Source organism: Ctenocephalides felis, unplaced genomic scaffold (genome assembly GCF_003426905.1).
Source record: "Ctenocephalides felis isolate EL2017-DRISC unplaced genomic scaffold, ASM342690v1 CF-g0.4_SCAFFOLD_01729, whole genome shotgun sequence".
Classification (NCBI taxonomy): domain Eukaryota; kingdom Metazoa; phylum Arthropoda; class Insecta; order Siphonaptera; family Pulicidae; genus Ctenocephalides; species Ctenocephalides felis.
Window position 1 is genome coordinate 1 of NW_020537883.1, and position 16,564 is coordinate 16,564.

At 29.1% G+C, this 16,564-nt stretch overlaps 1 protein-coding gene across 1 annotated transcript; it reads right to left on the reverse strand.

Moving 5' to 3' along the window:
- Positions 1–1,597: 1,597 nt before the first annotated feature.
- Positions 1,598–14,709, reverse strand: LOC113374351 (the record flags this gene model as incomplete). Its single annotated transcript, XM_026614450.1, has 6 exons — positions 14,621–14,709; positions 8,178–8,298; positions 7,757–7,990; positions 3,906–4,008; positions 3,262–3,420; positions 1,598–1,868 (listed from the first exon to the last, which is right to left on the reverse strand). Coding segments are annotated over exons 2-6 (887 nt in total), but the record flags the coding sequence as incomplete, so codon positions are not given.
- Positions 14,710–16,564: the final 1,855 nt, after the last annotated feature.

Sequence of the window (16,564 nt, forward strand, 5' to 3'; positions counted from 1 at the left end):
AAATAAAAAGTGGATTCTATTAACAAGCAAATTAAATAACAACAAAATATATATATTCTTAATTTGTATTTCTGTTTAATTTTGAAACAAGCGTCATAGATATAATTATAGTTACATTTATTTTGTGTTGGTACTCGTGGAATGGGGAGAATTCTCTAATATTGGGTCTGAAGTGAAGATAGTTTTAACTAATGTGTCACTCCTATTAAAATTACAGAATTTGAATTGATTTGATCTCACTTTGTATTTTCATTAATTATTAAAAGACCATTAAACTCCGACCACATTATTTATTTTAAAACAAATTTATATACATTTTTACAATTGACATTTGATAAAATAAATATAATTACGACTGTTAACATATTTTTATGTTTATTAATAATACAAGTGCATTATTATTAACCTGAGTGCATCCTCTCAACTCAGGTTAAATATTTCTTCTATAACGGCAATTGTTACATTGCCGAAACGTTTTTTATACATATATACATTCGCCTTGCATAATAAATCTTTAATAAAATATAAAAACAACCACACACAATAATAATAAGACACTCTTTGAGCAACAAAATTTTTGAAAAACAAGCGTCATAGATATAAATTATAGTTACATTTTGTTTTTTTTTATGTTGGTACTGCTGGGGGAATTATTTAATGTTGGTAGTGACTGAATATAGTTTTAAATATGTCCACTCTTATTGATTTTTTTAAATTTATGAAATGACAGAATTTAAATAAAGGTAAACAAATAAATGAAAAAATATATTTTTTCCTCGATTATGAACACTCGCTTAGGACATACACGGTGTATGTCCTAAGAGCGTGGTCTTTAATTCAAAACTTAATTAATTTAAATATTTAAACTACTTTTTCTGTATGCATAATTTCAAGGTGTTGATTACTATGCAAAACTTTAATAACATCTTCAAGAATTTTTTTTAACAATTATTACAAAGAATCGGCCACGTCGATCTTTACGAAAATGTAATCGACTCGATTCTCAGAAATTCTGGCTAGAACGACGAAGTTTGCATAAAGAAACGGCTCGGCCGATTGTCTAATAAATATTAATAAAAAAAGTAAATTGAAATTGCAACGTTTAGGCAAACGTTCACGGGCCAATTTTCGGATAACATAGCAGATTTATGTTAGTAGTATTCCGTGGCAACATAACATGTCTAAAATAAGAGTATGTTAAAAATTAGCTATTTCTAGTTGCACTTATTTTATTTTGCTATGTTATCTCTATGTTGTGATATAAGAGGAAACATGTCACGGAGAATTGCTATTATACTTATGATAATATTTTGGCGTAGTTGTATATATCCGAGAATAGGCCCAAATATTTAAAATTTATTAAACTCTTTAAAAAAATAATAATCTATTTCATTTTATAATCCCTTCCCTGTTTTTCTTTTTCTAACTCTCCATTTCTCTCTTTCCCTCTCGACTTGTTGTTAATTATCCATCTCTCTCTTCTACATCTTAACTAACTCTACATCCCTTTCCCTCGCATCTCGTTGTTCTCTCACTCTCTCAACTTCCTCCCTCTATCTCTCTTTATCCAACTATCTTTCTCTTTCTTCTCCCTCACCCTTCCTTATCCCTCTCATCCCCCATCCCTCTCTTTCCTTTAAACGCCAGCATCTTTCTGTCCTCTGTGACCATCTCGCTGCGCACCTTTTCGCCCCTCTGCATTAGTCTCTCGTATTCGGCGTCCTCTTCGCGATTCTCCGCCATCATTTTCGGAGTCCCGCAAGGCGCTTCTCGCGGTGCACCTGCCTTTCGGCGGCTTGGGCCAAGTCGCTTTCGATGTCGGCCAGGAGGGCCCCGCGATTGTTTTGCGCGAAGGGCGGCGGCGCCACCTGGGGGTAAAGGATTTATGGAGTATTGTATGTCTTATGATAAAAAAATTACATAATATAAAAAGAAGATAGAAAATCAATCTAACTAGTTTGATAACCGTTTACTTTCGAATTCGATTTTAGAGTATAGGGGCCGTTCAAGTATTACGTAAGCCTATAAGGGGGCGAGGGGGGTTGTTGATTTGCTTATTTTTGGGTTGACATAGGGGCAGGGGAGTCTGGATGATGATTACGTCATAGGTACTATTTTTATTTTTTACATTAATTGCAAAATGTTTACGTAAGCATGGGGGTAGGGGGTAAGAGCAAGCACAAGGGGGATGGGGGAGAAAATAATTGTAATAAATCTGCTTATGTAATACTTGAACGATCCCATACCGAGTAAGGTTTTTGTTGTTAGTACTAGTTAATTAAACTATTGTTTAATTAATTTGGAACCAATGTGACTTATTCATATAAAAGTTTCTTTGCTGTACCATTAATACTAATCGAATGCTTTACATTTTATAAATGATCTAACAAAAAAACACTTTCACATATGATTCTAAAGTATACCGGGTACATGAACATAGCCTTGAATAAATAAAATAAATAATATTACTACATTTTTATGATTTATAAATAATAAAAACCATTTTATTTATATTTATTTATTCAAGACGAAATTATACATGAGATGAAGTGAGGTTAGGTGTTACATAATGAATGATAGTGATAAATAAATAAATTTTGAATATATGGATCAGACACATGGACTCTAAAAGGTTACTAAATACGATTCTGATATAAACAGGAAATTGTATTGGATACATGCTGCCTCAACCAATATCATTCATATCATAGCAAGGTTTCAAACCATAATTAATAATTTGTGTAAAATAAATAAAGTCACAAAGAGATTCTCAGGTTTACTCTGCTGGGATTTTGATGCAACATTGTTTAAAATATTATAGGCCAATGAGAAGCGGTTTATTTATAAAAATTAATTAACTGCTTTCGCTTGGGTGGAGCGACTAGGGCGGATGCTAAGCACGCCATTATGGAGTACAAAAAATGGGAAAAGAGTAGACAAGAACTATGGAGGGAGATAGTAAGGCAAAAAATCTTCCTTCCAACCAATTTTATAATATTATTGACAAAGAAATAAAATAATTGTAAAGATAACTTATAAAATGTATATGACTAATGTACGTGTATACAAAGTCCAAACTAAATAAAAATAATCTGAGGTTCCCCTTGTGAATTGAGCGTCTTTGTGATATAAACCTATAATTATATATATATATATATATATATATATATATATATATATAATTATCTTTTATCTCTTATGGAGTAAGATAAGTATTATAATATCCGCGTTCCATGTCCAGAACCGGCCTTAAATTCCAACCTTCGTCATCAGAGGCGCGCAGAGCAGTCCATTTGGCGCCACTTCTCAATTCTCCAGCTGATGTGGCAACGTCGCTCGAGTTCTCAACAGAGGAGGAGATCTTCAAGACGCGCTTCCTGGCAACCATGGAAGAGGAGGTGGCCGAAGAATCGACACCATCTGATGAAAGGTAAGGAGAAATAGAATTAGGTTATTTATTTTGTGAAATGTGTTGTGGTGAAATTTCTTAGACTATTGTATCTAAAGGGCAACTTAGTGGTTGGCCGTGTTATTTCTGATTAAATTGCTATTAGATTCTGTTATACATGATGCATATATATTTTTAAAGGACAACCCAGTGGTTGTCCATACTCTTTCTGATTAGATTCCTATTAGATTTATACATGATGCATATATGCAACGATGCCTAAAAGGATGTTCTCACTTGAAATCAGATTTTAAAACTAAAATTTCAACTGAAAACTGAAATCACCACTGCTTGATATCAAATTTGTCCAATTTGCGGATCGAATCTAAAACCTCTAGTTGAAACTCCAAGATTTTTTGCTTTTTTATTCTTCAGGATGTTAATTATTTTATCATACTTTCTGCATTGTTGTAAAAGGAGCTTTTAGCTAAATATTATTTTTATTTTTTTATTTTACCTTCTAAGTCTGTAAATCGAGTGCGTGGCCTCAAAACGGGTTCATCGTCTTCGAAACCAATTTTTTTCTTTGCCAAACGCATTTTGCTCAAAGATGAATTGACCTATAACATGAATTAATTATTTTTAATGGTAATGAATATGGATAAATGGTTTATAACTACGATAAATGGGTTTTAAGTAATGAATTTAAAAAAGAACATAAATATGGATAACTGATAAATAAAACAACAGTGATAACAAGTAAGTGGTTTGGATATAAACTTACTAGAAGCTAAAAATTGTCGAGTGGTTCGAAACTGAGATAAAAAAAATTGAGAATAATTAAGAAATATAAAATGAAAGTAATAAATATAGTTCTTCGGGGCAAAATGGGTTCATTGTCTTTGAAACCAAATGCATTTTGCTCAAACATAAATTAACCTGTACATAAAATAATGTACATAAATAATAAATGGTTCAAAACTAAGATAAATGAGTTTTAAAGTTAATTAATAAATGAAAAAAAAAGAACATATATGTGGACAACTGATAAATAAAACAAAAGTTAAAAATACAAGTAAGTGCTTGCATATAAACTTAATAAAAGCTAAAAATTGTGAAGTGGTTCGAAACTAAGATAAAAGAACTATGAGGATAATTAAGCGATATAAATTAGAAGTAATAAATATAGATGATCGGGGCGATCGATAAATAAAACAACAAGAGTGATAACAATGAAATAAGTATAATTTAGTGGTTCGGACCCAAGGTAAACTGTGGTCAAATCTTTACCTAAAACACCCCCGAGTTTTCTTAGAGTCAACAACAACATCAATTAACAATCTACAAGTATATTAAATTCATAATGTTTATCATAAATTTCTCTTTCCAGTGGTTTGGAACCAAGATAAACTTTGGTGAAAACCTTAGCTAAAACGCCCCCGCGGTTTTTCAGAGTCAACACCAACATAAATCAACAATCTACAGTATATTAAATTTATAATGTTTATCATAAATTTCTTTTTCCATTGTCTTTTACAAAGGGGCCACCGTCATTCTACAAATTCTGGTACGTTGCCAAAAAATCCGCGTCAGTTATTTAGGATGAGACATCTATACAAGAATGAATCGAAACAAAAATACATTATGTTTGCTCTCAATGTAGTTTCAGTTGTAACACGATATCACTATCGTGGCGGAGGTGCTCGAGGTGCGGAGTCTCATGGGGCACATTCGGGAAAATGACCTCCCATTAGATAAAGAACACACACGAGTTTAGAAAAAATGTATTCATATTTGATTTGGTTTTAGTTTCCGTATAAAGATATCAAAATATATATTTTTGAAGTGCTCTAGATTGATCAGGAAGGCCGGATACTAAACACGATATCACTATCGAGGCGGAGGTGCTCGAGGTGCGGAGTCTTATTGGGGCACATTCGGGGAAAATGGCCCCATTAGATAAAGAACACACACGAATTTAGAAAAATTGTATTTATATCTTATTTGATTTTAGTTTCCGTATAAACATATAAAAATCTATCCGGACATCCTGATCAATCTAGAGTACTTAAAAAAATATTTCATTAAGTACTCCAGATTGATCGGGATGTCCGGACGCTAAGCTATGTTTCTACAATGTCAATTCGAATCGAATGGCTCTGATCCACCAAAATTGGTTAAGTCGTTCTCACGAAAATGTGTAACGTAGTAAATATAATCATTGATTTTTAAATTACTCCGAAGTGATCAGGAGGTCTGGGAACTAGACTGAGGGTCCACATTATCAATACAAATACAATGGCTTTTGAATCATTCAAATCGGTTCAGCAGTTTTTCTAAAACAGGAACAATGTATATAAAATACTCTGAAACAAGCAGGAGGTCTGGAAACGTAGAAATCCCTTCTGAATTTAATTTTTTTTTATTGTTATTTTATTGAATATTGTAATAAATATAAAAACAAGCCCTAATTGAAGTAAAGTGTCCGCCATCTAACTTTTGCAGCCATTTTCATCTTTAGCATCCATTTTGATTTTTTGGCAACCATTTAAAAGTTAGGCTGCCATTTGCATTTTCCTTACAAACCAAAACTATTATTTCAAATTTTAAAAAATCAGTAGTTTTTTTTTATAGAATCTTCAAAAAAAAAGTTATTTGGCGGACCCTATATATGACGTATTTTCAGCCAGACCACCTGATCGTTAAGGAGCAAATTATAATTTTTTTCTGCTTTGTTAGGAAAACGACTGAATCGATTTTGATTATTCAAAATAAGTAGTTAGTATCCAGACCTTCTGATTCTTGGAGCACTTTAAAACAATCAATAATTGCATTTTGTAGAAATTTATGTCCATTTTATTTAATTTATTTTGGTTGTATCACTATCAAGGAGAACGGCTGAGCTGATTTTGATGATTTGAAAGACGTACAATTTGAATTGAAAGACTTGTGTTAGCTTTAAAACAAGGCAGGTGCATTTGTTTTGGACTTTCCTCTGCAAACATTGATCAGCTCACCAAGTTATCAGTTGTTTGATCAGATGATCATCATTGGTGTTTTTTTGACAATATTTAGGAATTGGTTGTATCACTATCGAGGAGAACGGTTGAACTGATTTTGGTGATTTCAAAGACATACAATTTGCATTAAAAGACTTGTGTAAGTTTTAAAACAAGGTAGAAGCATTTGCTTTGGACTTTCTTCTGCAAACATTGATCAGCTCACCAAGTTATCAGTTATTTGGTCAGATGATCATCTTTGATGTTTTTTGACAATATTTAGGAATTGGTTGTATCACTATCGAGGAGAACGGCTGAGCTGATTTTGATGATTTGAAAGGCATACAATTTGTATTGAAAGACTTGTGTTAGCTTTAAAACAAGGTAAGTGCATTTGTTTTGGACGCTCTTATGCAAACAGTGATCAGTTCACCAAGTTATCTATTTTTTGGTCAGTTGATCATCATTGATGTTTTTTGACAATATTTAGGAATTGGTTGTATCACTATCGAGGAGAACGGCTGAGTTGATTTTGATGATTTGAAAGACCTACAATTTGTATTAAAAGACTTGTGTTAACTTTAAAACAAGGCAGGTGTATTTGTTTTGGACTCTCTTCCGCAAACATTGATCAGCTCACCAATTTATCTGTTATTTGATCAGACGATCATTATTGGTATTTTTTGACAATATTTTGAGATTGGTTGTATCACTATCGAGGTGAACGGCTGAGCTGATCTTGATGATTTGAAACGCATACAATTATTATGGAAAGCTTTAAAACAAGGCAGGTTCTCTTCTGCAAACATTGATCAGCAAACCAAATTATCAGTTCTTTGATCAGATGATCATCATTGATGTTTTTTGATAATATTTAGGAACTGGTTGTATCACTATCGAGGAGAACGGGTGAGCTGATTTTGATGATTTGGAAGACATACATTTTGCTAGCTTTGAAACAAGGCAAGTGCATTCGGTTTGGACTATCTTTTGCAAACTTTGGTCAGCATAATTGGCTTTTTGCTCACCAAGGTATCAGTTTTATCAGATGACCATCTGATGACAATGCTTAGGGTTGTGTACCAACATGCAAATTACTTTGAATTTAAAATCAAAACTAAGTAAATAGTCTTTAGGATGAGAGTGAAATGTTGCATCCTCTTCGAATAATACAAAAGAAGCTGATAATTGTTTAATGTAAGTCTGGATCTTATTTGGAACTTTCATGTCAAGGACAAATTTAAGCATCTTGCTAGGATGTATAAAGATTTTCAACAAAACAAATGCATTTGACCACAATGCAAGAGATCTCTCTCATCCATACACCACTAGTTTCTTTTACCCTTCACCATATATCTATTCCTCTTACCTCGTCAGCGAAATCTGGGTCAGTATCGAAAGAGACACTCAATGGTCTGCGGAGTCCTCTGGACACCAAACCGCCTTTGTAGTCGAAAGCCTTATCGACAGCTTCGTCGAATGCTTCCCTGGCGGTGTTGCCAGATCGGCGGCTAGGGAAGTCCATGTCATCGAAAGCGGCAGGGCGACGTTTAAAAACGTCATCGGCAGCATTGGTGAGGGATGAGGCGCGTTCTTCAAAAGGCTAGGGGGGAAATGAATATTGCCCAAACATAAAGGTCACATCACACAATGCTGATGATAGATGTTACTTGAAACACATATCAGGTCATATCACACAATACTGATGATACTTGTGCTTTATATTTATGACTTCTAAATTGATTTTTCAATAAGATTTTTACTATTTTTTGAGATTATTTTATTATTACCTTGTCCAGTCTGCCGGTGAATTTCTTGTCCAGCCTGTCGAGTGCTGGCCTGTAGTAACTTTCGCCTTTGTCGTAATTGCAGTCGTAAACGCGCGTGCGTCTTGGCAGACGACGAGACATCCTTTAAAAATAATTAATAATCCAAATTATAAAATTAGCTTCTATAAATTACATCATCATCATATTATTAAAACTTATTAAGAAATTTGAAGCTTGAAAATTTGTTGATCTAATCGATGGAAATAATCGAGAATAATGTGAAGCGAATTATTTAACTAAAATTCTAAGTTATATTTGAGTAATGAAAACCACACCCATTTTATAATAAATTTAATTATTCGATATGTGTAATTTATAATAAAATTAATTTAACGATATAATAATAATAAATAATATAAACAACTTCAAGGCGGTCATCATTGAGGTTTATAACTTTGCTAAGACGACCGCAGCGCCGCAAGCGAGATAAAGCTGCATTTCAGCGTTATTTGATTCAAATATCATTCATAGATTTTTGATAAATAAAATTTAGATTTCGTGCAACACACTTGCTTGCAAATTATAACTTAATTTAGTCTTTGGCAGAATTTTAGCTCACTAATTCATCTGAAACTTTATATCAAATAATTAAATTGTATTAACAAGGTGAAGAACTGTTCAAATTTTCATGAAGGCAGGTCTAGCGGTTTCGGAGATCTAGTGAAAAAAGTAAAAAAAAAATGCTATCTGGCGGTCAAAAATGATCATTAGACATATCTACATCAAATTATCAGATATTTTATAGAGATTTTAACAATAAGTATAAATTTTGTTTACATTCCTATGGGTTACGTACCAAAGCTTATCCGTTAGACGGTGGCGCGGCGCTTACGCGCTTCGATATTTTGACTCTATGCAGTTAAAGCAGTACGATTGCTTTGAAAAAAAGTTCAGAATTTCCAAAATATTTCAAAATACATTTTTCTTTAAAAAGTCTTTTTTTTCAAAATTCCTAAAGATTTATTTTCTATTTTTTAGGATAGTTGTAAGACTTATTGTCTACTAAAATAATGCTGACGCCTTACTATAAAAAGAAGTCTTAGTATATAGAAGTTTTGTTAAAGCGACTGCAGCGCTGTACAGGAGCGAAAGCACTAATTAAACATTTTGATTTTTTAAAATCATTTTTTAAGTTTCAACAGTTTACATAAGACTTTATGTAAAGATTTTTATGGCTAAAAACAATACAGAACTTTCGATTGACGTACGGATTTATATTTTTTTTATTGCACTGGGAGTCTTTTCACCAGTTTTAAATAATTCGTTTACTTTTTATGACCCATATGTTATGTCTATAAAAATAGTCGATAAATAAATTCAATAGATTAAAAATAGGTCGAGGAGAAGAAATCGAATCTCTCAGAGTTGCATATAAATAACATAATGATGAAGATGATGGGATGATTATTTTTGTTAAAATTAGATTTCAATGTCAGATGTGCAATCGTAGACTTTGTTTATGAACAGATTTTAAATATAAATATAAATATGAATATATATATATATATATATATATATATATACACTCCTATTTATATATATAATTATAAATTTTCACCTGTTAACTGTTAATTTAACGGACGCCATTTTAATTTACTTTATTTAATAAAGTAACTGTTAATTTAACGGACGCCATTTTAATATTTAATTTTGTTTTACTTTAACTTTTGAATGTATAAAATATTGAAACTTTAAATTTGGTTATTTTATGTTTAAAGTACAATGTTTTCGTGGTTTCAATAAGGTATTTAGTTTTTTTTAATTAAAACTAATTTTACCTGACATATAATATAAATAAAATAAGAAAAGCATTACTTATGTGCAAAACTACATGTCGCATTTATTGACGTCACTTACGTTTAAATTTAAAATTTAAATTTATATATTTATTACGAACTCATATATTAATGAATATAATCACTTCTATATTCATAAATATATAAATAATATTATTTCTAACGTCTTCTATTAATTCACAGAACGCCATTTTAATTTCACTGTCATTTTATTTTTCGTTAATATTTTAATATAAATTATTTGAACTTTAATATTATCATTCGATATTTTAACTAATTCAATATAATAAGATATTGTTTCATTTATTTATATATATATAATCACATATATTTAAAAATATATAAATAATATATATTAGTTCTAACCATAGATAAAAGAAGAGTATATAGATCGCTCTCTCGGGCCATATTTCGTTGCCACATTCCTGTGTTAGTTGAAGCCCCGCGCTACAGATGGCACTAGTCGCCTGAACGGGTGCGTATAAAAAATACTATAGAAATGAACCAAAATTATATGGACCGTTTTAATTCAAAATTTAAAAAAAGAAAAATTGAAAAAAAAAAAAATTTTGAAGCATTTATTTTTCACAAAAACATTCTACATTATATCTACATAGTTCTCTTTATAAACAAAGCACACATAGCATAAAAATGTACATAAATATACACATTATCCACAATGTATATATATATATATATATATATATATATATATATAACATTATATATGATTATAATAGATGGTAGTAAGCTGTAAAAACTATGTGCGAAAAGCATAAAAATGTACTTAAATGTACACGCTATCCACAATGTATATACAAATATATATATATATATATATATATATATATATATATATACATATATATATATATATATATACATATATATATATATATATATATGTGTGTGTGTAATATCATTTTAGCATATCAGCCTTTCAAGCTGAGCACAAAAAGAATAGAAATGTACATGAATGTATATATTATTTATATATATACATATATAACCACAATTCTTTGTTTGATATTGATTCAGATCAATATATAACCAATATATATATATATATATATATATATATATATATATATATATATTTACATATATATTTATTTTGATTAACATTAAGTTACATAATATCTATGATGTACAGTCTCTATTTGGGAATCTTTTCTGCGCTATTGTTAATGTGCATTCAAATGTTTGTTCAAAATGTCATTATTATCATTGTCTTAAAGAAAAACAACAATCATTGATATTATTATAACAGTACTTAATAGTTTTCTTATAGCATCTACAATAAGACATTTTAGAGTAAAGCTATTGACATCTCTTTCAGAATAGTCAAATGCAATAAGCAAGTGCACATTAAGGGTGTTTTATCCCTTTGCTTTTTAGAATTTTATCATTAATCATGATTATACTTTGCCTGTCATTTGACAGTTCCTGAAAATCTATACAATGTGATTCCCTTTATCATCATTAAACAACACAGATAATAATATTTCTTGTAATATCAAAATGAAATTATTAATACTTAAAAACTTTTCCTGTGACATAGCCAAACCTAAATTAACCTTTGCACTAGCTAGAATTTCACCATTAATTGAGAATTTCCTTTCACTTACGATTATATCATTAGTGTTTTTAGTATGTTCTCCAAACTGACTTAATATATAATTACGAGTCGTACTGTTCAATATTAGTGGGAGATCAGCAAAGATTTCAGCACATTTCAGACTTCATTCTTATTGTTTTTTCCTGTGTATTCATTCATCTCATATCAATACTTGTACACTTGTGAATGTGTTTAGTAAACCGTCTAAACATTTTACATTTGAACGTATTTTCCTTTTATACTGCTGAAAAAATCGATGTAGAATTATTAGTTATGATCCTACATTATTAGAACAAGATTAATTTATATTTAGTTATTTAATAACATACCTTTCAGAGAGCTGACAGGAATTCTCTCTGTCTATTTATAACCTTAAAATTTCTAGTATTGATATAGTTAAATGTCTCAATTATTTCTGAATTATTAAACTGTAATGAAAAATCATATCAGAATAGTACAATCAAATGAAAGTAATTCGAAGTATGCATATTAATAAAAGTACTCACTTAGATTGAAAGCCGGCAAATATTATTACTTATTTTACTTTTACTTCGTCGTTTCTCGCTGGAACTACATAATACATGCATTTTTCTTGGTATTTCTTCTTCGTTAAACAATGCACTTCGACAGCTTATTTGTTTTTTACTCTAACAAGCATTTATTATATTGTCTAGGTTATCTCTCCATGAAAAATTTATTACAATGGACGCCATGTTTAATTTAAGTATCTGTCATATGTCAAATTCGATTTCAAAGTGAAAAAAAAAAAAAAAAAAAACAAGCGCGACCGGCGGCAGGGGCTCTAACTAAACTCGGGTTACAGACGTTTGTTCCGAGATTACCGGCCATGGTTCTAACGCTTTCCGTTAATTCCCAGGACGCCATTTTAATTCAACTGACATTTTATTTTCCGTTAATATTTGAATATAAATTATTCATACTTTAAATTTATTGTTCGATATTTTAAATAATTCAGTATATTAAGATATTATTCCATTTATTTATGAATATAATCACATATATTTATAAAAAAATAAATATTATTAGTTCTAACGTCTTTCCATCGTCTTTCGTTAATTCGCAGGATGCCATTTTGATTTTACTGTCACTTTATTTTCCGTTAATATTTGAATATAAATTATTCATACTTTAAATTTATTGTTTGGTGTTTTAAATAATTCGATATAATAAGATTTTGTTACATTTATTTATAAATATAATCACATATATTTATTGATAAATAAATAATATTAGTTCAAACGTTTTTTGTCAATAAACAGGACGCCATTTTAATTCAACTGCCATTTTATTTTCCGTTAATATTTGAATGTGAAATATTGAAAATTTAAATTTATTGTTCCATATTTTAAATAATTCAATATAATAAGATTTTATTACATTTCACATCATAAATATCATAAATATAATCACAAACATTTTTAAATAAATAAATATTATTAGTTCAAACGTTTTATGTCAATTAACAGGACGCAATTTTAATTTAACTGCCATTTTATTTGCGTTAATTTTTGAATGTGAATTATTAAATCTTAAACTTTATTGTATTGTAATATAAATAGATGTTGTTATTAATCTTGGCAATTTTATAAATATTTTAAGACACATAAGTCTATCATTATTTATATCTATTATTTTCTGACCAAATAAGTAGAGTAATAAAAACAATACGTAATCATTTCCTTCATCCTGTTCGAAATGTTAAAAGAAAACAATTCTCGTCATTACGGATGTTTTACTATAAAATTTGTGTTTTTGGCACGTACACCAATAATACTATTATTAGAACTTCATTTATTTTATTATAGAGTCTTAAATAAAATATTATTGAATTTTCACAAAATCAGAAATTGAAGTATTTTGTTATGGAAATCTATTTTAAGTAACGATTTTACAGAAAAATTTGTAAATGATTCATTTATATATATTGTAATTTACTACTAAAATAAACTAATATTTTTAAATTTTTACCTCAATTGAGGAATTATTATATATTTATTTAAATATATATTTTATTATGTAAACATGTTATACTTATTGTTATTGGTTTATTTATTATATAAATAAGCACAGCAGTAGTCAATATTAATGTTTTTTGAATCATTCAAATCGGTTGATCCCTACTCTCGAAATTGTGGATAAAAAATTGTATCCATAAAAAACACATACGCACACACTCACATACATCAATTTTTACTAAGCTATTCCAAAATGTTCAAAGGTCTTGAAACGTAAAGATATCCAAAAAAATAATTTTCGATTTTTTACTATTACTATAACTTATTCTAAAGAAAGTGAAAAAAAGATATCACTGCAGAGAGATTTTACAGTTTTGCAATAAAATAAGAAAGAAGTGCATTGAGGTGTTGAGGTTATGTTGTCTTGCAATTTTCACATAAATAAGGGTAGATTTACATGCTATAGTTGGTGGCGTCTCTGCGATTTGCGAAAAGAATTAAAATTAAGGTGATGTCAAAGCGGCCTTGTTTGCGATCTATTTATACTTGCTTATCTATGGAATAAGCATGATACTTTCCCTTATAGTAAGATTTTTTTTTATTTCGTCAAATAACAATCAAGATACAGTTATAAGCTATATTACAAAATTAAGAAAATAAAAACGTATGTTTAAATAAGGTAATAAAATAGGGTATCACTACAGATGGTGTTACATGTCTTTTTACTCTATGGTTTTACAGTCAGATACGAAAGAAGTCGATTAAGGTGTTGAGGTTATGTTGTCTTCTCTATTTACTTCATAAGATACCTTCACAATTAACAAATCTTACTCAAACTTATCTTATCTTATTTTAAGACAATAGTAATATAAAATGGCAAGCTTATTCGAAAATAGACTTATTATTTTGCACTTGTTGAGTATTATGTAAAAATTTTATGTGGGTTAATGGAAAATAATATGACAATATATATATATATATATATATATATATATATATTTTTTTTCTACTCACTTGTCCTTTTTATTATTTAATTACAAATTTCTAATAATATTTTTCTCCGTCTCCAGTCGCCCGTTACCGTCGCACAACACTACAGGTCCACTACTGGTCGTGTGTCGGCCAGACACCTAGCACCGTTTAAAAATAGCCTAAGGATTAGCTATTTTTACGAGCGCGGTCAAAAGTCTCTGGTGAACAAGCTGAGGCCCTTAGGACCAGAAAAGGAAGTTCTTCTGGACAACTATTATTTTTTGAAAAGCTCTTTTTTATAACAATTATTTTTTCATCTTTATGGGATGTCGTATGTCTTTAAGAATTTTTGATAATAAATAAAAACGAATATTTATACATTCATACGATTAATTATTATAAAATTGATAGCATTCCGAATTTTGCTGCAGCTGAAGCGGCAGCATTCGAGTCGAAAGGGTTAATATTGCAAACTAAATAAATGCAAAGTATAATATGTTTTTGGCAAATATATATTTATTTTACAAAATCTTGAAAAATATTACAAAATATGATATGGTTTGGATCTGAGCTAAAAAAAGGTTTTGACACATAATTTCAAAATGTTGCATCAAAATTTCATTCTGTTCATTGATTAAGCATATTATTTCAAATCACGGGTGCTAAACACATGTAACACAATAAAAGTGCTTTACACTCTCTTAGTGTTTTGTGCCCTCAATAGAGGGACTCCAAATTTATCACTCTTTGTAAAGAACTGATTATTTTATTATACTACACGTACCTTAAACGTTCAAAATTTTTTATTATATAATTTTTGTGAGAACATATTTGTTATTTAGTTGAAAATCTATTTTTTACACGTACTTATTGTTCTCATTATATTTTTTCAAATTTATTAGACTTATCTTTTCTATGAAAGGAATGTAACTTTAATTTTATTTATTTTCGCTATTCATAGAGGCGCGACGAATTTAGCACGTAAATTTACCCATAGGTTTAATTCTAGATAAGATTTATTTAACTATATAATTTATAATATTTTAATTACTCATATTTCATGTTTTATTATGATTAAATTGAAAAATATTAACAGTTAAATTAATAAACAAAATAAAATTATCATGCTTCATTTTTATATCAACCTGTGTCAAAACCTTTTTTAGCTCAGACCTAAACCATATTAAAACTCCTTGAGTTATTTTAAAAAGTTTATTGAGATTTTGTAAAATAAATATTGATTATAGCCAAAAGATACATATTATGTGTTTTTAATAAAATAATGATCATGTGATCATATATTAATTTAAGAAATTATATTAGCAATATTCATTGTCACAATATGTTGTGTTTTTCCTTATATCTTAAACTAGTAATTATAATTTACTTTATTTATTAACAAGGATTAAAAAAAATAATTGTTATTGATTAGTATTTATTTAAGAATATTTATAAATGTATTATTATTAAAATATTAATATCTTTTTACAAAAATTTTAAATTAGAGGTCCTTAAATTCTTACACTCATTTATAAAATAAATTTTAATCAATTTGCTTTTTGTGTTTTATTCATTTATTTAATATATATAATATTTATTTATGTACATTAATAATATTGCAAATTTACAGGATAAATATTGTTCATAAAATAGACATAGTAGTCCAGTCATTATAGTAAGTTCACCTGGGAATTCGAGATACCCATCTGTCTGTAAATGTAAGTCTGTAAATTCTTGTATATTGACGCCCTAAAGTTGTCTCAAAATCTACATAAGCTATTGACGGTATTGACACTCTACCATATGTAGCTTTTTAGACAACTTTAGGGTGTCAATATACAAGTATTTTCAGACATACAGCTGGGAATCTCGAATTCCAAGATTCTTACCTAATTTAAGCTTAAATGACTGGACTATTAGTATATTTTGAATTGAATTGAACAATATTATTTAATATAAGACAAAGTTTATTTTTAATCTTTATGA